The 22,516-nt window shown below is 45.1% G+C and overlaps 4 protein-coding genes across 4 annotated transcripts; all 4 read left to right on the forward strand.

Annotated features, from left to right (window-relative positions):
* The first annotated feature begins 2,485 nt into the window (after positions 1-2,485).
* LOC138926178 (uncharacterized) lies at positions 2,486-3,226 on the forward strand. Its single transcript, XM_070279228.1, has one exon. The coding sequence runs from the start codon at positions 2,486-2,488 to the stop codon at positions 3,224-3,226; it is 741 nt and encodes a 246-aa protein (XP_070135329.1).
* Positions 3,227-8,680: 5,454 nt separating this feature from the next.
* LOC138926179 (uncharacterized) lies at positions 8,681-9,379 on the forward strand. The gene has a single exon (XM_070279229.1). The coding sequence runs from the start codon at positions 8,681-8,683 to the stop codon at positions 9,377-9,379; it is 699 nt and encodes a 232-aa protein (XP_070135330.1).
* A 5,285-nt stretch (positions 9,380-14,664) lies between these two features.
* On the forward strand, positions 14,665-15,387 carry LOC138926180 (uncharacterized). Its single transcript, XM_070279231.1, has one exon. The coding sequence runs from the start codon at positions 14,665-14,667 to the stop codon at positions 15,385-15,387; it is 723 nt and encodes a 240-aa protein (XP_070135332.1).
* A 5,286-nt stretch (positions 15,388-20,673) lies between these two features.
* LOC138926181 (uncharacterized) lies at positions 20,674-21,396 on the forward strand. Its single transcript, XM_070279232.1, has 2 exons — positions 20,674-20,982; positions 21,130-21,396. The coding sequence occupies exons 1-2, from the start codon at positions 20,674-20,676 to the stop codon at positions 21,394-21,396; spliced, it is 576 nt and encodes a 191-aa protein (XP_070135333.1).
* The last annotated feature ends 1,120 nt before the right edge of the window (positions 21,397-22,516 follow it).

Genomic DNA, 22,516 nt, shown 5'->3' on the forward strand with positions numbered 1-22,516 from the left:
GCTAGGATGGAGCATCCATCCATGAACTCCATGACGACATCAAGGAACATTTCAACCTTGATGCACTCGTACCACGAAAGCTATGTTCAGCTGAAGATGAGCTGGCAGTGAAGATAGTGGGAAGCACCTGCCAAAAGAAGTCCGGAAAATATGTAGTTGGACTTCCGTGGCGCGGTGGTATCGACAAACTCCCTGAGAGTCGGAGTAACGCTCTGAAGCGGCTTACCTGCATGAGGAAAAAGGTCTCTCAAGAACCAGATCTGTATGAAAAGATTGACGCCCAAATCAGGAACCTCCTAGACAAAGGATACGCGCTTAAGCTATCCGAGGAAGAAACGAGCCGGAAGAACAGCCGTTCATGGTATCAATATTCATAGCGCTGAATCCAAACAAGCCGAAAAATATAGGGCTCGTATGGGATGCAGCCGCAAAGGCACACGGATACGCGCTAAATGACTACCTAGGGGACCAGATTGCCTGAACCCACTCATAGACGTCTTGCTAACTTTTCGGGTCAACAAAATAGCGATTTGCGGCGACATTGCGGAAATGTTTCACAGGATCAACATTCGCGAGGAGGATATGCAGGCACAGCGATTTTTGTGGTATAACAAAGGCAGAAACAAAGTAGACACCTATGTCATGCGAGCTATGACTATGATTAGCTGCGCGCCGTTTATAGCGCACTTTGTTCGAGATTAAAACGCGGAAACCCACCAAGAAGAGTTCACATTGACCTTAAACCCTATCCAAAGGGCGCACTACGTTGACGACTTCATCGATAGCATGAGGAAAGAACTGGAGGCCATCCAGATCACCAGACAAGTCATAGAAGTACATCGCAGAGGCGGATTCGAGATCCTTAACTGGTCGTCGAATTCGGAAGAAGTACTCAAAAGCTTTCAGGATAATGGCAACGGTGGAAGCCAAAAGCCCGTGGATTTATGTTCAACAGAAAAGATACTTGGTATGTCCTGGGACCCACATAATGATATGTTCAAATTTATCTGCAGATTTTCAAGGCTGAAGCGTGATGTGCTGACGGAAAACCAAGGCCCTACCAAGCGAGAAGTATTACAAGTTCTGATGTCGATCTTCGATCCATTGGGATTTTTATAATGTCAGACGATTGGACTTAAAATACTCCTCCAGTGCATATGGCGGCAAAAAATTGAATGGGATCAGGAGCTAACTGAGAAAATTCTAGAAGAATGGCGCCAATGGAAAACCATTTTGCAAGAAATAAGGACTTTCGAGGCCCCTAGATGCTTTTCCCCAGCCACATCGGAGCCATATCAAATTGGGCTCCATACATTCGTCGACGCCAGAGAGCAAGCGTATTCTGCAGTCTGCTACTTGCGCGTGGCAACTGATGACAAAGTCGTCGTATCTTTGGTGATAGCGAAATCTAAGGTGGCACCTTTAAAACCACTTTCGATTCCGCTTATGGAGCTGCAGGCAGCAGTTATGGGAGCACGCTTAGCCAAAAGGTGATGAGCACACGCAACCTACGAACTGACAACGCCACATACTGGTCGGACTCCAAGACAGTGGCTAACTATGGACCCCCGCAACTTTCATCAGTTCGTGATGCACAGAGTCGCCGAAATTCTGGAAACAACACTGGTCGAGCAATGGCGGTGGATTCCTTCAAAGCTGAACGTAGCAGATGGAGCTACCAAGGTCACCGGGCAAATCCAACAAGAGACGTGGATAACGGGCCCGGAGTTCCTGAAGACCGATGCCAGCAACTGGCCAATATCCAAGAAGCAGGAGAGCATCATCGATACCTCGGAGATCCGGAAGCATGTGATGACGACGCATGCGAAATCAGTGGTTCAACGTGCACGATTTCTCAAATTGGCGGCGGTTATACAGAGCAGTGGCGCTAGTACTCCTGTTCATTGATCGACTGCTGCTATACAAGCAATCTCAATCCATCGCCTTCGCAGCAGAACTAAAAACGTTATCCACGGGACCGGCGCTCCTCAAGGGAAGCAGATTGGCCGGATTGAACGCATACCTGGACAACGATGGAGTACTACGAACTAGAGGCAGATTGAACGCAGTTGACATAGCTGAGGACGCCGTCATACTAGTTCATGGATGCCGGATAACCAACCTCATAGTAAGAAGCTTCCACGGAGAGTATTCCCATCTCGTTCATGAGACTGTAATAAACGACATCAAAAATTCGTTTTATATCAGCCGGCTACGAGTACTGCACAAATCTGTGCGAAACACATGCCAACGATGCAAGATCGACACAGCAGTTCCCAGACCACCCCAGACGGCACCGATCCCTAGGGCAAGAGTTGGAAGCTTCGAGAGACCGTTCACCTATACAGGCGTTGACTATTTTGGCCCGTTATTGGTGAACGTCGGCCGGCGCAAAGAGAAGAGATGAGTAGCTCTATTTATCTGTCTTACGTTGCGCGCGGTGCATTTTGAGATCGCCTACAGTCTAGATACCAGTTCATGTATCATGTGCCTAGCCAATTTTATGGCCCTTCGAGGGACACCTAAGGAAATATTCTCAGACAACGGTACAAATTTCAGAGCCACGGAAAAAGCCGTGCGTGAGGAGCTGAAAAAGATCGAGTACGATAAGATCACTATTAAGTTCGACGGTATAAAGTGGCAATTCAACCCACCAGGAGCACCGCACATGGGTGGAGCATGGGAGAGACTCGTCCGGACAACGAAAGGAATCTTGAAGAACATTTGCCCAAGTTACTCTTTCAACGACGAGGGGTTGAGAAACGCCCTGATGGAGGCGCAATTTATCATCAACTTGCGACCTCTCACGTTCGTAAGTTTGGATTCCGAGGATGACGCTGCCCTAACTCCAAACCAACTGCTGCTAGGATCAGCGAACGGATACAAGCCGCCGCCAAAAGAGGGAATGAATCTGAAGCGTATATGGAACGAGACTCAGCGCTTCGGAGACCGCTTTTGGCAACGATGGGTTAAGGAGTATGCACTCGTATTAACCAGGCGCACCAAATGGTTTGAGAAGGCACCTCCAATCACCATCGGAATCATCGTCGTAGTCGTGGATGAGCTTCTTCCTAGAAACCTGTGGCTAAAAGGACGCGTGACTGACGCAATGATGGCCAGCGATGGACAAGTTCGGCGGGTGACCATCAAGACGCAGCATGGTGCTATAGAAAGACCAGCAACAAAGGTAGCAGTTCTGGACGTCGGCTTGGAGAATGGTAACTGACCACGGATCAATTACGGGGGAGGGAATGTTACGGCCGTCATCGAATTAAGTTTATATTTGAAAAATGAAATCGTTAGAATTAGTGTTGCATAATGTTTAGAATTAAGTTTATATTTGAAAAATGAAATCGTTAGAATTAGTGTTGCATAATGTTTAGAAGTTTTGAAAAATGCTAAACGTAAGCTTATCGATATATGAAAAAAATGGCGGAAGAACGAGGCGTCTGCGATCGCTAGGAGAAGCTAACGAGGCGAGGGAAAACGACGAAGTTTTTTAGCGCGCGCCATTTGATTTGAGTTAAATAAAGGAAAGAACAACCAAATCCATGTTTGCTTAAAGAATCGCGCACCAACCTCGCCCCGATCCCAACAATGTACATTTTTAAAGAAAACAAACACTCAACTTTTTTTCTTTGTCTTTTTTTTCCATTGTTCATACATGCATGAACTTATTTTAAGCATTCGTAAATCATATTTTATTTTATTCTTTTCTTTTCTCTCTCTCTTATGCACCTTTGCATGTATGTATGTACATGAGTGGTGGGCACACTCTCATTTTACATAGCACGCGTGTATAGGGTAGGAAATTCTGCCGCAGCGCTGCCGGAACACTCAAATTTTTTTAGAAGCTCTCTCATTTGCTCTCTTTTTAATTCATTTGACAGCCCAAACTAAAAATCAAAATGTTTCCACTGAGAAAAATTTTCTCAGAAATTGGGTTGGAAAAAGTTTTCTCCATAGAAAATATAGATAGAGAAGCGTAGCTTTTCATTTTTTGAAGAACTTTTGCTAGCAAAGTCCATTCCAACTTTTGATTTAATGAAAAATTAAATTTTTTCGCTCAGTGAATTCTTTGCTCTCATTGTTTTTCCCTGCTACGCACACACTCAAATTTTAAACATGTGTGCGTTTTGCCCCCACTGATGTACATGCAAGTCACATGATAAATGCCGGTAAAAAGAGAAAACAAACTTCAAACTTTGCGCATTTTCCATCTGCCGCTTTTTTTTTTAAGCATGAATTTTTACTTGTTTATAATTTTCCTGCACTATCTTTTATATTCATTCTTTTTAATGGTATGTACCTCAACATCTATATATAGAATAGAAGTGAAGAAGTAGATGGAATAAAGAGATCAGTGCTTAGTGAGAGACAGTTGCGCTGTCTCTCTCTCCGCCACTGCTCTGCGGAGGTGCATGCTCCAACACATACTTTTGCGCCATTAAAAAAAAAAATAACTGTAGCCCCACTTCTACGGCCATACTACCAATTGAGTAGGAAAACAGACTAAAAAATCTGTAATTCGTCTAAAAATTATCCGATTTGGCTACTTTTTGATTTATAAGAGTAGATTAGCTATTGGAACAGTTTGGCATTAAAGAACATTTTCCAAAAACATAATTTTGGCAAAATTTTGACAAAACTTGATCTACGCGAATACCATACGAGTACAAGTTCCAAATCTTAGAGTTTTGGGCTCGTCTTCAAGATTCACGAGTTCAAATTTTAATTTTGTATGGAAAATTTAAATCCTCTAAATATGGTTTTGAATGAAATTTGCTTTTCCGATATATATTAAATCAACTATAAAAATAGATTGGCATAAAAAGTTTTTAAAAAACCTTTCTTTACTGTCGCTACAGAAACTCTTTATTTGAGAAGAAAAGTACAAAATTCTCATGCAGATGAACCCCGCTGACGTAGCGGTAGCTGGGATGTTTCGAGCCACAGATTCACCTACAAGTACTCAAATAGCGGCCCGGCAAGCTATACCCAAGGTCCTTCCAACAATCAGCGGGGATCCTGAGGACTGGCCGTTATTTATCTGCAAATTTGAACCCAGTACGAAAGCAGCGGGATATACGAATGTGGAAAACATGCTGCGTCTGCAAAAGTCGCTTAAAGGGAAAGCTCGTGTCTTGGTTAGAGATAAACTCCTACTTCCTAACCTAGTCCCAGAAGTCATCAGCACTTTGAAGATGTTCTTCGGCAGACCAGAGCACATCCTAGAAAGAATGATGGAAAAGGTGCGAAGACTGGCACCACTCAAAGGCAGATTGGAGGCGTTAATAGAGTACGCGCTGGCAGTTCTGTCTGTGAACGAAACGTCTGTGCTACTATGGAGGCGTGTGAACTGAAGGCGCATCTCAACAATCCAATGCTAGTCAAGGAACTGGTAGATAAGCTTCCCAACCAACACAAGCTAAACTGGGCAATGCAACCCCGCGACGATAGAGTGGCCGCGGTCAAGGCATTCAGTGATTGGCTGTTTAAAATCGCAGAGGCAGCGTCATTAGTGGTGGTGCCATCGTTTTACAAAACGGCCGCAGTCAATTCCCACAACAGTCGCCGCCCGGACAAGGGAGAGGCAGATGAGCCTGGACCCGCACGAGGACAAACACAATTGAACGTGATCCATACTGAAGCAGCTCAGCAGCAAGTTCAACTGAGGTGCGTAGCTGGCGGCGACCCGAGTCACAACCCAGCACAATGTCAGGTGTTTTTGGAGCTCAACGCGGAGCACAGGTGGCAGGTAATCAGAGCGGGTAAAGCCTGTTTTTGCTGCCTCAAGGTACACCGGAAAAGATGCCGAACCGGGAACTGTGGAATTAATGGTATTCCAAAGACTGGGAATATAAAACCAGGCAGCGCCAATGTGTTTGCAGTGGACCGCAGAGACGACTCAACTCGAGAGTGGATCCGTAAAAGCATCCGTCCAAATCTCGGAAATGAACTGCGATAAGGTTTACTAGTTGAACAACGTCCAGACCGTTCAAAACATAGCATTACCGATACAGACAGTGAAGGAGCTATGCGACAGATTTCAGCATTTGAAAGACTTGCCGCTACAGTCCTACTCTGCCCATCCGACTTTGCTAATCGGAACCAAAAACTGGAAGCTAGCAGTCCCTCGCAAGATCCGCGAAGGAAAATGGAACGAGCCGATAGCATCGAAGTGCATGCTAGGATGGAGCATCCATCCATGAACTCCATGACGACATCAAGGAACATTTCAACCTTGATGCACTCGTACCACGAAAGCTATGTTCAGCTGAAGATGAGCTGGCAGTGAAGATAGTGGGAAGCACCTGCCAAAAGAAGTCCGGAAAATATGTAGTTGGACTTCCGTGGCGCGGTGGTATCGACAAACTCCCTGAGAGTCGGAGTAACGCTCTGAAGCGGCTTACCTGCATGAGGAAAAAGGTCTCTCAAGAACCAGATCTGTATGAAAAGATTGACGCCCAAATCAGGAACCTCCTAGACAAAGGATACGCGCTTAAGCTATCCGAGGAAGAAACGAGCCGGAAGAACAGCCGTTCATGGTATCAATATTCATAGCGCTGAATCCAAACAAGCCGAAAAATATAGGGCTCGTATGGGATGCAGCCGCAAAGGCACACGGATACGCGCTAAATGACTACCTAGGGGACCAGATTGCCTGAACCCACTCATAGACGTCTTGCTAACTTTTCGGGTCAACAAAATAGCGATTTGCGGCGACATTGCGGAAATGTTTCACAGGATCAACATTCGCGAGGAGGATATGCAGGCACAGCGATTTTTGTGGTATAACAAAGGCAGAAACAAAGTAGACACCTATGTCATGCGAGCTATGACTATGATTAGCTGCGCGCCGTTTATAGCGCACTTTGTTCGAGATTAAAACGCGGAAACCCACCAAGAAGAGTTCACATTGACCTTAAACCCTATCCAAAGGGCGCACTACGTTGACGACTTCATCGATAGCATGAGGAAAGAACTGGAGGCCATCCAGATCACCAGACAAGTCATAGAAGTACATCGCAGAGGCGGATTCGAGATCCGTAACTGGTCGTCGAATTCGGAAGAAGTACTCAAAAGCTTTCAGGATAATGGCAACGGTGGAAGCCAAAAGCCCGTGGATTTATGTTCCACAGAAAAGATACTTGGTATGTCCTGGGACCCACATAATGATATGTTCAAATTTATCTGCAGATTTTCAAGGCTGAAGCGTGATGTGCTGACGGAAAACCAAGGCCCTACCAAGCGAGAAGTATTACAAGTTCTGATGTCGATCTTCGATCCATTGGGATTTTTATAATGTCAGACGATTGGACTTAAAATACTCCTCCAGTGCATATGGCGGCAAAAAATTGAATGGGATCAGGAGCTAACTGAGAAAATTCTAGAAGAATGGCGCCAATGGAAAACCATTTTGCAAGAAATAAGGACTTTCGAGGCCCCTAGATGCTTTTCCCCAGCCACATCGGAGCCATATCAAATTGGGCTCCATACATTCGTCGACGCCAGAGAGCAAGCGTATTCTGCAGTCTGCTACTTGCGCGTGGCAACTGATGACAAAGTCGTCGTATCTTTGGTGATAGCGAAATCTAAGGTGGCACCTTTAAAACCACTTTCGATTCCGCTTATGGAGCTGCAGGCAGCAGTTATGGGAGCACGCTTAGCCAAAAGGTGATGAGCACACGCAACCTACGAACTGACAACGCCACATACTGGTCGGACTCCAAGACAGTGTTGCAGTGGCTAACTATGGACCCCCGCAACTTTCATCAGTTCGTGATGCACAGAGTCGCCGAAATTCTGGAAACAACACTGGTCGAGCAATGGCGGTGGATTCCTTCAAAGCTGAACGTAGCAGATGGAGCTACCAAGGTCACCGGGCAAATCCAACAAGAGACGTGGATAACGGGCCCGGAGTTCCTGAAGACCGATGCCAGCAACTGGCCAATATCCAAGAAGCAGGAGAACATCATCGATACCTCGGAGATCCGGAAGCATGTGATGACGACGCATGCGAAATCAGTGGTTCAACGTGCACGATTTCTCAAATTGGCGGCGGTTATACAGAGCAGTGGCGCTAGTACTCCTGTTCATTGATCGACTGCTGCTATACAAGCAATCTCAATCCATCGCCTTCGCAGCAGAACTAAAAACGTTATCCACGGGACCGGCGCTCCTCAAGGGAAGCAGATTGGCCGGATTGAACGCATACCTGGACAACGATGGAGTACTACGAACTAGAGGCAGATTGAACGCAGTTGACATAGCTGAGGACGCCGTCATACTAGTTCATGGATGCCGGATAACCAACCTCATAGTAAGAAGCTTCCACGGAGAGTATTCCCATCTCGCTCATGAGACTGTAATAAACGACATCAATAATTCGTTTTATATCAGCCGGCTACGAGTACTGCACAAATCTGTGCGAAACACATGCCAACAATGCAAGATCGACACAGCAGTTCCCAGACCACCCCAGACGGCACCGATCCCTAGGGCAAGAGTTGGAAGCTTCGAGAGACCGTTCACCTATACAGGCGTTGACTATTTTGGCCCGTTATTGGTGAACGTCGGCCGGCGCAAAGAGAAGAGATGAGTAGCTCTGTTTATCTGTCTTACGTTGCGCGCGGTGCATTTTGAGATCGCCTACAGTCTAGATACCAGTTCATGTATCATGTGCCTAGCCAATTTTATGGCCCTTCGAGGGACACCTAAGGAAATATTCTCAGACAACGGTACAAATTTCAGAGCCACGGAAAAAGCCGTGCGTGAGGAGCTGAAAAAGATCGAGTACGATAAGATCACTATTAAGTTCGACGGTATAAAGTGGCAATTCAACCCACCAGGAGCACCGCACATGGGTGGAGCATGGGAGAGACTCGTCCGGACAACGAAAGGAGTCTTGAAGAACATTTGCACAAGTTACTCTTTCAACGACGAGGGGTTGAGAAACGCCCTGATGGAGGCGCAATTTATCATCAACTCTCGACCTCTCACGTTCGTAAGTTTTGATTCCGAGGATGACGCTGCCCTGACTCCAAACCAACTGCGGCTAGGATCAGCGAACGGATACAAGCCGCTGCCAAAAGAGGGAATGAATCTGAAGCGTATATGGAACGAGACTCAGCGCTTCGGAGACCGCTTTTGGCAACGATGGGTTAAGGAGTATGCACTCGTATTAACCAGGCGCACCAAATGGTTTGAGAAGGCACCTCCAATCACCATCGGAATCATCGTCGTAGTCGTGGATGAGCCAATGATGGCCAGCGATGGACAAGTTCGGCGGGTGACCATCAAGACGCAGCATGGTGCTATAGAAAGACCAGCAACAAAGGTAGCAGTTCTGGACGTCGGCTTGGAGAATGGTAACTGACCACGGATCAATTACGGGGGAGGGAATGTTACGGCCGTCATCGAATTAAGTTTATATTTGAAAAATGAAATCGTTAGAATTAGTGTTGCATAATGTTTAGAATTAAGTTTATATTTGAAAAATGAAATCGTTAGAATTAGTGTTGCATAATGTTTAGAAGTTTTGAAAAATGCTAAACGTAAGCTTATCGATATATGAAAAAAATGGCGGAAGAACGAGGCGTCTGCGATCGCTAGGAGAAGCTAACGAGGCGAGGGAAAACGACGAAGTTTTTTAGCGCGCGCTATTTGATTTGAGTTAAATAAAGGAAAGAACAACCAAATCCATGTTTGCTTAAAGAATCGCGCACCAACCTCGCCCCGATCCCAACAATGTACATTTTTAAAGAAAACAAACACTCAACTTTTTTTCTTTGTCTTTTTTTTCCATTGTTCATACATGCATGAACTTATTTTAAGCATTCGTAAATCATATTTTATTTTATTCTTTTCTTTTCTCTCTCTCTTATGCACCTTTGCATGTATGTATGTACATGAGTGGTGGGCAAACTCTCATTTTACATAGCACGCGTGTATAGGGTAGGAAATTCTGCCGCAGCGCTGCCGGAACACTCAAATTTTTTTAGAAGCTCTCTCATTTGCTCTCATTTTAATTCATTTGACAGCCCAAACTAAAAATCAAAATGTTTCCACTGAGAAAAATTTTCTCAGAAATTGGGTTGGAAAAAGTTTTCTCCATAGAAAATATAGATAGAGAAGCGTAGCTTTTCATTTTTTGAAGAACTTTTGCTAACAAAGTCCATTCCAATTTTTGATTTAATGAAAAATTAAATTTTTTCGCTCAGTGAATTCTTTGCTCTCATTGTTTTTCTCTGCTACGCACACACTCAAATTTTAAACATGTGTGCGTTTTGCCCCCACTGATGTACATGCAAGTCACATGATAAATGCCGGTAAAAAGAGAAAACAAACTTCAAACTTTGCGCATTTTCCATCTGCCGCTTTTTTTTTTAAGCATGAATTTTTACTTGTTTATAATTTTCCTGCACTATCTTTTATATTCATTCTTTTTAATGGTATGTACCTCAACATCTATATATAGAATAGAAGTGAAGAAGTAGATGGAATAAAGAGATCAGTGCTTAGTGAGAGACAGTTGCGCTGTCTCTCTCTCCGCCACTGCTCTGCGGAGGTGCATGCTCCAAAACATACTTTTGCGCCATTAAAAAAAGAATAACTGTAGCCCCACTTCTACGGCCATACTACCAATTGAGTAGGAAAACAGACTAAAAAATCTGTAATTCGTCTAAAAATTATCCAATTTGGCTACTTTTTGATTTATAAGAGTAGATTAGCTATTGGAACAGTTTGGCATTAAAGAACATTTTCCAAAAACATAATTTTGGCAAAATTTTGACAAAACTTGATCTACGCGAATACCATACGAGTACAAGTTCCAAATCTTAGAGTTTTGGGCTCGTCTTCAAGATTCACGAGTTCAAATTTTAATTTTGTATGGAAAATTTATATCCTCTAAATATGGTTTTGAATGAAATTTGCTTTTCCGATATATATTAAATCAACTATAAAAATAGATTGGCATAAAAAGTTTTTAAAAAAACCTTTCTTTACTGTCGCTACAGAAACTCTTTATTTGAGAAGAAAAGTACAAAATTCTCATGCAGATGAACCCCGCTGACGTAGCGGTAGCTGGGATGTTTCGAGCCACAGATTCACCTACAAGTACTCAAATAGCGGCCCGGCAAGCTATACCCAAGGTCCTTCCAACAATCAGCGGGGATCCTGAGGACTGGCCGTTATTTATCTGCAAATTTGAACCCAGTACGAAAGCAGCGGGATATACGAATGTGGAAAACATGCTACGTCTGCAAAAGTCGCTTAAAGGGAAAGCTCGTGACTTGGTTAGAGATAAACTCCTACTTCCTAACCTAGTCCCAGAAGTCATCAGCACTTTGAAGATGTTCTTCGGCAGACCAGAGCACATCCTAGAAAGAATGATGGAAAAGGTGCGACGACTGGCACCACTCAAAGGCAGATTGGAGGCGTTAATAGAGTACGCGCTGGCAGTTCTGTCTGTGAACGAAACGTCTGTGCTACTATGGAGGCGTGTGAACTGAAGGCGCATCTCAACAATCCAATGCTAGTCAAGGAACTGGTAGATAAGCTTCCCAACCAACACAAGCTAAACTGGGCAATGCAACCCCGCGACGATAGAGTGGCCGCAGTCAAGGCATTCAGTGATTGGCTGTTTAAAATCGCAGAGGCAGCGTCATTAGTGGTGGTGCCATCGTTTTACAAAACGGCCGCAGTCAATTCCCACAACAGTCGCCGCCCGGACAAGGGAGAGGCAGATGAGCCTGGACCCGCACGAGGACAAACACAATTGAACGTGATCCATACTGAAGCAGCTCAGCAGCAAGTTCAACTGAGGTGCGTAGCTGGCGGCGACCCGGGTCACAACCCAGCACAATGTCAGGTGTTTTTGGAGCTCAACGCGGAGCACAGGTGGCAGGTAATCAGAGCGGGTAAAGCCTGTTTTTGCTGCCTCAAGGTACACCGGAAAAGATGCCGAACCGGGAACTGTGGAATTAATGGTATTCTAAAGACTGGGAATACAAAACCAGGCAGCGCCAATGTGTTTGCAGTGGACCGCAGAGACGACTCAACTCGAGAGTGGATCCGTAAAAGCATCCGTCCAAATCTCGGAAATGAACTGCGATAAGGTTTACTGGTTGAACAACGTCCAGACCGTTCAAAACATAGCATTACCGATACAGACAGTGAAGGAGCTATGCGACAGATTTCAGCATTTGAAAGACTTGCCGCTACAGTCCTACTCTGCCCATCCGACTTTGCTAATCGGAACCAAAAACTGGAAGCTAGCAGTCCCTCGCAAGATCCGCGAAGGAAAATGGAACGAGCCGATAGCATCGAAGTGCATGCTAGGATGGAGCATCCATCCATGAACTCCATGACGACATCAAGGAACATTTCAACCTTGATGCACTCGTACCACGAAAGCTATGTTCAGCTGAAGATGAGCTGGCAGTGAAGATAGTGGGAAGCACCTGCCAAAAGAAGTCCGGAAAATATGAAGTTGGACTTCCGTGGCGTGGTGGTATCGACAAACTCCCTGAGAGCCGGAGTAACGCTCTGAAGCGGCTTACCTGCATGAGGAAAAAGGTCTCTCAAGAACCAGATCTGTATGAAAAGATTGACGCCCAAATCAGGAACCTCCTAGACAAAGGATACGCGCTTAAGCTATCCGAGGAAGAAACGAGCCGGAAGAACAGCCGTTCATGGTATCTGCTAATATTCATAGCGCTGAATCCAAACAAGCCGAAAAATATAGGGCTCGTATGGGATGCAGCCGCAAAGGCACACGGATACGCGCTAAATGACTACCTAGGGGACCAGATTGCCTGAACCCACTCATAGACGTCTTGCTAACTTTTCGGGTCAACAAAATAGCGATTTGCGGCGACATTGCGGAAATGTTTCAAAGGATCAACATTCGCGAGGAGGATATGCAGGCACAGCGATTTTTGTGGTATAACAAAGGCAGAAACAAAGTAGACACCTATGTCGTGCGAGCTATGACTATGATTAGCTGCGCGCCGTTTATAGCGCACTTTGTTCAAGATTAAAACGCGGAAACCCACCAAGAAGAGTTCACATTGACCTTAAACCCTATCCAAAGGGCGCACTACGTTGACGACTTCATCGATAGCATGAGGAAAGAACAGGAGGCCATCCAGATCACCAGACAAGTCATAGAAGTACATCGCAGAGGCGGATTCGAGATCCGTAACTGGTCGTCGAATTCGGAAGAAGTACTCAAAAGCTTTCAGGATAATGGCAACGGTGGAAGCCAAAAGCCCGTGGATTTATGTTCAACAGAAAAGATACTTGGTATGTCCTGGGACCCACTTAATGATATGTTCAAATTTATCTGCAGATTTTCAAGGCTGAAGCGTGATGTGCTGACGGAAAACCAAGGCCCTACCAAGCGAGAAGTATTACAAGTTCTGATGTCGATCTTCGATCCATTGGGATTTTTATAATGCCAGACGATTGGACTTAAAATACTCCTCCAGTGCATATGGCGGCAAAAAATTGAATGGGATCAGGAGCTAACTGAGAGAATTCTAGAAGAATGGCGCCAATGGAAAACCATTTTGCAAGAAATAAGGACTTTCGAGGCCCCTAGATGCTTTTCCCCAGCCACATCGGAGCCATATCAAATTGGGCTCCATACATTCGTCGACGCCAGAGAGCAAGCGTATTCTGCAGTCTGCTACTTGCGCGTGGCAACTGATGACAAAGTCGTCGTATCTTTGGTGATAGCGAAATCTAAGGTGGCACCTTTAAAACCACTTTCGATTCCGCTTATGGAGCTGCAGGCAGCAGTTTTGGGAGCACGCTTAGCCAAAAGGTGATGAGCACACGCAACCTACGAACTGACAACGCCACATACTGGTCGGACTCCAAGACAGTGTTGCAGTGGCTAACTATGGACCCCCGCAACTTTCATCAGTTCGTGATGCACAGAGTCGCCGAAATTCTGGAAACAACACTGGTCGAGCAATGGCGGTGGATTCCTTCAAAGCTGAACGTAGCAGATGGAGCTACCAAGGTCACCGGGCAAATCCAACAAGAGACGTGGATAACGGGCCCGGAGTTCCTGAAGACCGATGCCAGCAACTGGCCAATATCCAAGAAGCAGGAGAGCATCATCGATACCTCGGAGACCCCTCGTCGGGGACCGGCGCTCCTCAAGGGAAGCAGATTGGCCGGATTGAACGCATACCTGGACAACGATGGAGTACTACGAACTAGAGGCAGATTGAACGCAGTTGACATAGCTGAGGACGCCGTCATACTAGTTCATGGATGCCGGATAACCAACCTCATAGTAAGAAGCTTCCACGGAGAGTATTCCCATCTCGCTCATGAGACTGTAATAAACGACATCAAAAATTCGTTTTATATCAGCCGGCTACGAGTACTGCACAAATCTGTGCGAAACACATGCCAACGATGCAAGATCGACACAGCAGTTCCCAGACCACCCCAGACGGCACCGATCCCTAGGGCAAGAGTTGGAAGCTTCGAGAGACCGTTCACCTATACAGGCGTTGACTATTTTGGCCCGTTATTGGTGAACGTCGGCCGGCGCAAAGAGAAGAGATGAGTAGCTCTGTTTATCTGTCTTACGTTGCGCGCGGTGCATTTTGAGATCGCCTACAGTCTAGATACCAGTTTATGGCCCTTCGAGGGACACCTAAGGAAATATTCTCAGACAACGGTACAAATTTCAGAGCCACGGAAAAAGCCGTGCGTGAGGAGCTGAAAAAGATCGAGTACGATAAGATCACTATTAAGTTCGACGGTATAAAGTGGCAATTCAACCCACCAGGAGCACCGCACATGGGTGGAGCATGGGAGAGACTCGTCCGGACAACGAAAGGAGTCTTGAAGAACATTTGCACAAGTTACTCTTTCAACGACGAGGGGTTGAGAAACGCCCTGATGGAGGCGCAATTTATCATCAACTCTCGACCTCTCACGTTCGTAAGTTTTGATTCCGAGGATGACGCTGCCCTGACTCCAAACCAACTGCTGCTAGGATCAGCGAACGGATACAAGCCGCTGCCAAAAGAGGGAATGAATCTGAAGCGTATATGGAACGAGACTCAGCGCTTCGGAGACCGCTTTTGGCAACGATGGGTTAAGGAGTATGCACTCGTATTAACCAGGCGCACCAAATGGTTTGAGAAGGCACCTCCAATCACCATCGGAATCATCGTCGTAGTCGTGGATGAGCTTCTTCCTAGAAACCTGTGGCTAAAAGGACGCGTGACTGACGCAATGATGGCCAGCGATGGACAAGTTCGGCGGGTGACCATCAAGACGCAGCATGGTGCTATAGAAAGACCAGCAACAAAGGTAGCAGTTCTGGACGTCGGCTTGGAGAATGGTAACTGACCACGGATCAATTACGGGGGAGGGAATGTTACGGCCGTCATCGAATTAAGTTTATATTTGAAAAATGAAATCGTTAGAATTAGTGTTGCATAATGTTTAGAATTAAGTTTATATTTGAAAAATGAAATCGTTAGAATTAGTGTTGCATAATGTTTAGAAGTTTTGAAAAATGCTAAACGTAAGCTTATCGATATATGAAAAAAATGGCGGAAGAACGAGGCGTCTGCGATCGCTAGGAGAAGCTAACGAGGCGAGGGAAAACGACGAAGTTTTTTAGCGCGCGCCATTTGATTTGAGTTAAATAAAGGAAAGAACAACCAAATCCATGTTTGCTTAAAGAATCGCGCACCAACCTCGCCCCGATCCCAACAATGTACATTTTTAAAGAAAACAAACACTCAACTTTTTTTCTTTGTCTTTTTTTTCCATTGTTCATACATGCATGAACTTATTTTAAGCATTCGTAAATCATATTTTATTTTATTCTTTTCTTTTCTCTCTCTCTTATGCACCTTTGCATGTATGTATGTACATGAGTGGTGGGCAAACTCTCATTTTACATAGCACGCGTGTATAGGGTAGGAAATTCTGCCGCAGCGCTGCCGGAACACTCAAATTTTTTTAGAAGCTCTCTCATTTGCTCTCATTTTAATTCATTTGACAGCCCAAACTAAAAATCAAAATGTTTCCACTGAGAAAAATTTTCTCAGAAATTGGGTTGGAAAAAGTTTTTTCCATAGAAAATATAGATAGAGAAGCGTAGCTTTTCATTTTTTGAAGAACTTTTGCTAGCAAAGTCCATTCCAATTTTTGATTTAATGAAAAATTAAATTTTTTCGCTCAGTGAATTCTTTGCTCTCATTGTTTTTCTCTGCTACGCACACACTCAAATTTTAAACATGTGTGCGTTTTGCCCCCACTGATGTACATGCAAGTCACATGATAAATGCCGGTAAAAAGAGAAAACAAACTTCAAACTTTGCGCATTTTCCATCTGCCGCTTTTTTTTTTTAAGCATGAATTTTTACTTGTTTATAATTTTCCTGCACTATCTTTTATATTCATTCTTTTTAATGGTATGTACCTCAACATCTATATATAGAATAGAAGTGAAGAAGTAGATGGAATAAAGAGATCAGTGCTTAGTGAGAGACAGTTGCGCTGTCTCTCTCTCCGCCACTGCTCTGCGGAGGTGCATGCTCCAAAACATACTTTTGCGCCATTAAAAAAAGAATAACTGTAGCCCCACTTCTACGGCCATACTACCAATTGAGTAGGAAAACAGACTAAAAAATCTGTAATTCGTCTAAAAATTATCCAATTTGGCTACTTTTTGATTTATAAGAGTAGATTAGCTATTGGAACAGTTTGGCATTAAAGAACATTTTCCAAAAACATAATTTTGGCAAAATTTTGACAAAACTTGATCTACGCGAATACCATACGAGTACAAGTTCCAAATCTTAGAGTTTTGGGCTCGTCTTCAAGATTCACGAGTTCAAATTTTAATTTTGTATGGAAAATTTAAATCCTCTAAATATGGTTTTGAATGAAATTTGCTTTTCCGATATATATTAAATCAACTATAAAAATAGATTGGCATAAAAAGTTTTTAAAAAAACCTTTCTTTACTGTCGCTACAGAAACTCTTTATTTGAGAAGAAAAGTACAAAATTCTCATGCAGATGAACCCCGCTGACGTAGCGGTAGCTGGGATGTTTCGAGCCACAGATTCACCTACAAGTACTCAAATAGCGGCCCGGCAAGCTATACCCAAGGTCCTTCCAACAATCAGCGGGGATCCTGAGGACTGGCCGTTATTTATCTGCAAATTTGAACCCAGTACGAAAGCAGCGGGATATACGAATGTGGAAAACATGCTACGTCTGCAAAAGTCGCTTAAAGGGAAAGCTCGTGACTTGGTTAGAGATAAACTCCTACTTCCTAACCTAGTCCCAGAAGTCATCAGCACTTTGAAGATGTTCTTCGGCAGACCAGAGCACATCCTAGAAAGAACGATGGAAAAGGTGCGACGACTGGCACCACTCAAAGGCAGATTGGAGGCGTTAATAGAGTACGCGCTGGCAGTTCTGTCTGTGAACGAAACGTCTGTGCTACTATGGAGGCGTGTGAACTGAAGGCGCATCTCAACAATCCAATGCTAGTCAAGGAACTGGTAGATAAGCTTCCCAACCAACACAAGCTAAACTGGGCAATGCAACCCCGCGACGATAGAGTGGCCGCAGTCAAGGCATTCAGTGATTGGCTGTTTAAAATCGCAGAGGCAGCGTCATTAGTGGTGGTGCCATCGTTTTACAAAACGGCCGCAGTCAATTCCCACAACAGTTGCCGCCCGGACAAGGGAGAGGCAGATGAGCCTGGACCCGCACGAGGACAAACACAATTGAACGTGATCCATACTGAAGCAGCTCAGCAGCAAGTTCAACTGAGGTGCGTAGCTGGCGGCGACCCGGGTCACAACCCAGCACAATGTCAGGTGTTTTTGGAGCTCAACGCGGAGCACAGGTGGCAGGTAATCAGAGCGGGTAAAGCCTGTTTTTGCTGCCTCAAGGTACACCGGAAAAGATGCCGAACCGGGAACTGTGGAATTAATGGTATTCTAAAGACTGGGAATACAAAACCAGGCAGCGCCAATGTGTTTGCAGTGGACCGCAGAGACGACTCAACGCGAGAGTGGATCCGTAAAAGCATCCGTCCAAATCTCGGAAATGAACTGCGATAAGGTTTACTGGTTGAACAACGTCCAGACCGTTCAAAACATAGCATTACCGATACAGACAGTGAAGGAGCTATGCGACAGATTTCAGCATTTGAAAGACTTGCCGCTACAGTCCTACTCTGCCCATCCGACTTTGCTAATCGGAACCAAAAACTGGAAGCTAGCAGTCCCTCGCAAGATCCGCGAAGGAAAATGGAACGAGCCGATAGCATCGAAGTGCATGCTAGGATGGAGCATCCATCCATGAACTCCATGACGACATCAAGGAACATTTTAACCTTGATGCACTCGTACCACGAAAGCTATGTTCAGCTGAAGATGAGCTGGCAGTGAAGATAGTGGGAAGCACCTGCCAAAAGAAGTCCGGAAAATATGAAGTTGGACTTCCGTGGCGTGGTGGTATCGACAAACTCCCTGAGAGCCGGAGTAACGCTCTGAAGCGGCTTACCTGCATGAGGAAAAAGGTCTCTCAAGAACCAGATCTGTATGAAAAGATTGACGCCCAAATCAGGAACCTCCTAGACAAAGGATACGCGCTTAAGCTATCCGAGGAAGAAACGAGCCGGAAGAACAGCCGTTCATGGTATCTGCTAATATTCATAGCGCTGAATCCAAACAAGCCGAAAAATATAGGGCTCGTATGGGATGCAGCCGCAAAGGCACACGGATACGCGCTAAATGACTACCTAGGGGACCAGATTGCCTGAACCCACTCATAGACGTCTTGCTAACTTTTCGGGTCAACAAAATAGCGATTTGCGGCGACATTGCGGAAATGTTTCAAAGGATCAACATTCGCGAGGAGGATATGCAGGCACAGCGATTTTTGTGGTATAACAAAGGCAGAAACAAAGTAGACACCTATGTCGTGCGAGCTATGACTATGATTAGCTGCGCGCCGTTTATAGCGCACTTTGTTCAAGATTAAAACGCGGAAACCCACCAAGAAGAGTTCACATTGACCTTAAACCCTATCCAAAGGGCGCACTACGTTGACGACTTCATCGATAGCATGAGGAAAGAACAGGAGGCCATCCAGATCACCAGACAAGTCATAGAAGTACATCGCAGAGGCGGATTCGAGATCCGTAACTGGTCGTCGAATTCGGAAGAAGTACTCAAAAGCTTTCAGGATAATGGCAACGGTGGAAGCCAAAAGCCCGTGGATTTATGTTCAACAGAAAAGATACTTGGTATGTCCTGGGACCCACTTAATGATATGTTCAAATTTATCTGCAGATTTTCAAGGCTGAAGCGTGATGTGCTGACGGAAAACCAAGGCCCTACCAAGCGAGAAGTATTACAAGTTCTGATGTCGATCTTCGATCCATTGGGATTTTTATAATGCCAGACGATTGGACTTAAAATACTCCTCCAGTGCATATGGCGGCAAAAAATTGAATGGGATCAGGAGCTAACTGAGAGAATTCTAGAAGAATGGCGCCAATGGAAAACCATTTTGCAAGAAATAAGGACTTTCGAGGCCCCTAGATGCTTTTCCCCAGCCACATCGGAGCCATATCAAATTGGGCTCCATACATTCGTCGACGCCAGAGAGCAAGCGTATTCTGCAGTCTGCTACTTGCGCGTGGCAACTGATGACAAAGTCGTCGTATCTTTGGTGATAGCGAAATCTAAGGTGGCACCTTTAAAACCACTTTCGATTCCGCTTATGGAGCTGCAGGCAGCAGTTTTGGGAGCACGCTTAGCCAAAAGGTGATGAGCACACGCAACCTACGAACTGACAACGCCACATACTGGTCGGACTCCAAGACAGTGTTGCAGTGGCTAACTATGGACCCCCGCAACTTTCATCAGTTCGTGATGCACAGAGTCGCCGAAATTCTGGAAACAACACTGGTCGAGCAATGGCGGTGGATTCCTTCAAAGCTGAACGTAGCAGATGGAGCTACCAAGGTCACCGGGCAAATCCAACAAGAGACGTGGATAACGGGCCCGGAGTTCCTGAAGACCGATGCCAGCAACTGGCCAATATCCAAGAAGCAGGAGAGCATCATCGATACCTCGGAGACCCCTCGTCGGGGACCGGCGCTCCTCAAGGGAAGCAGATTGGCCGGATTGAACGCATACCTGGACAACGATGGAGTACTACGAACTAGAGGCAGATTGAACGCAGTTGACATAGCTGAGGACGCCGTCATACTAGTTCATGGATGCCGGATAACCAACCTCATAGTAAGAAGCTTCCACGGAGAGTATTCCCATCTCGCTCATGAGACTGTAATAAACGACATCAAAAATTCGTTTTATATCAGCCGGCTACGAGTACTGCACAAATCTGTGCGAAACACATGCCAACGATGCAAGATCGACACAGCAGTTCCCAGACCACCCCAGACGGCACCGATCCCTAGGGCAAGAGTTGGAAGCTTCGAGAGACCGTTCACCTATACAGGCGTTGACTATTTTGGCCCGTTATTGGTGAACGTCGGCCGGCGCAAAGAGAAGAGATGAGTAGCTCTGTTTATCTGTCTTACGTTGCGCGCGGTGCATTTTGAGATCGCCTACAGTCTAGATACCAGTTTATGGCCCTTCGAGGGACACCTAAGGAAATATTCTCAGACAACGGTACAAATTTCAGAGCCACGGAAAAAGCCGTGCGTGAGGAGCTGAAAAAGATCGAGTACGATAAGATCACTATTAAGTTCGACGGTATAAAGTGGCAATTCAACCCACCAGGAGCACCGCACATGGGTGGAGCATGGGAGAGACTCGTCCGGACAACGAAAGGAGTCTTGAAGAACATTTGCACAAGTTACTCTTTCAACGACGAGGGGTTGAGAAACGCCCTGATGGAGGCGCAATTTATCATCAACTCTCGACCTCTCACGTTCGTAAGTTTTGATTCCGAGGATGACGCTGCCCTGACTCCAAACCAACTGCTGCTAGGATCAGCGAACGGATACAAGCCGCTGCCAAAAGAGGGAATGAATCTGAAGCGTATATGGAACGAGACTCAGCGCTTCGGAGACCGCTTTTAGCAACGATGGGTTAAGGAGTATGCACTCGTATTAACCAGGCGCACCAAATGGTTTGAGAAGGCACCTCCAATCACCATCGGAATCATCGTCGTAGTCGTGGATGAGCTTCTTCCTAGAAACCTGTGGCTAAAAGGACGCGTGACTGACGCAATGATGGCCAGCGATGGACAAGTTCGGCGGGTGACCATCAAGACGCAGCATGGTGCTATAGAAAGACCAGCAACAAAGGTAGCAGTTCTGGACGTCGTCTTGGAGAATGGTAACTGACCACGGATCAATTACGGGGGAGGGAATGTTACGGCCGTCATAGAATTAAGTTTATATTTGAAAAATGAAATCGTTAGAATTAGTGTTGCATAATGTTTAGAATTAAGTTTATATTTGAAAAATGAAATCGTTAGAATTAGTGTTGCATAATGTTTAGAAGTTTTGAAAAATGCTAAACGTAAGCTTATCGATATATGAAAAAAATGGCGGAAGAACGAGGCGTCTGCGATCGCTAGGAGAAGCTAACGAGGCGAGGGAAAACGACGAAGTTTTTTAGCGCGCGCCATTTGATTTGAGTTAAATAAAGGAAAGAACAACCAAATCCATGTTTGCTTAAAGAATCGCGCACCAACCTCGCCCCGATCCCAACAATGTACATTTTTAAAGAAAACAAACACTCAACTTTTTTTCTTTGTCTTTTTTTTCCATTGTTCATACATGCATGAACTTATTTTAAGCATTCGTAAATCATATTTTATTTTATTCTTTTCTTTTCTCTCTCTCTTATGCACCTTTGCATGTATGTATGTACATGAGTGGTGGGCAAACTCTCATTTTACATAGCACGCGTGTATAGGGTAGGAAATTCTGCCGCAGCGCTGCCGGAACACTCAAATTTTTTTAGAAGCTCTCTCATTTGCTCTCTTTTTAATTCATTTGACAGCCCAAACTAAAAATCAAAATGTTTCCACTGAGAAAAATTTTCTCAGAAATTGGGTTGGAAAAAGTTTTCTCCATAGAAAATATAGATAGAGAAGCGTAGCTTTTCATTTTTTAAAGAACTTTTGCTAGCAAAGTCCATTCCAACTTTTGATTTAATGAAAAATTAAATTTTTTCGCTCAGTGAATTCTTTGCTCTCATTGTTTTTCTCTGCTACGCACACACTCGGGGGGGCCCATAGCCTAGTGGGTAGTGTAGCTCCACGCTAAGCGGTGGGTCGTGGGTTCGAACCCCACTCATGGCAATCATGGCAAAAACGGTATTCCCAGATATCGACAGGTGGCAGCCCCACCTCTGGGATAGGTTGCATCTGGCTAATCACCGGAACAACTGAAAAATCAATTGATTAAAGAAACTAATACAAGAAGAGAAGAAACCAACCACCTCCCCAACCCGTTG

This window comes from Drosophila bipectinata, chromosome 2R (assembly GCF_030179905.1).
Source record: "Drosophila bipectinata strain 14024-0381.07 chromosome 2R, DbipHiC1v2, whole genome shotgun sequence".
Classification (NCBI taxonomy): Eukaryota; Metazoa; Arthropoda; class Insecta; order Diptera; family Drosophilidae; genus Drosophila; species Drosophila bipectinata.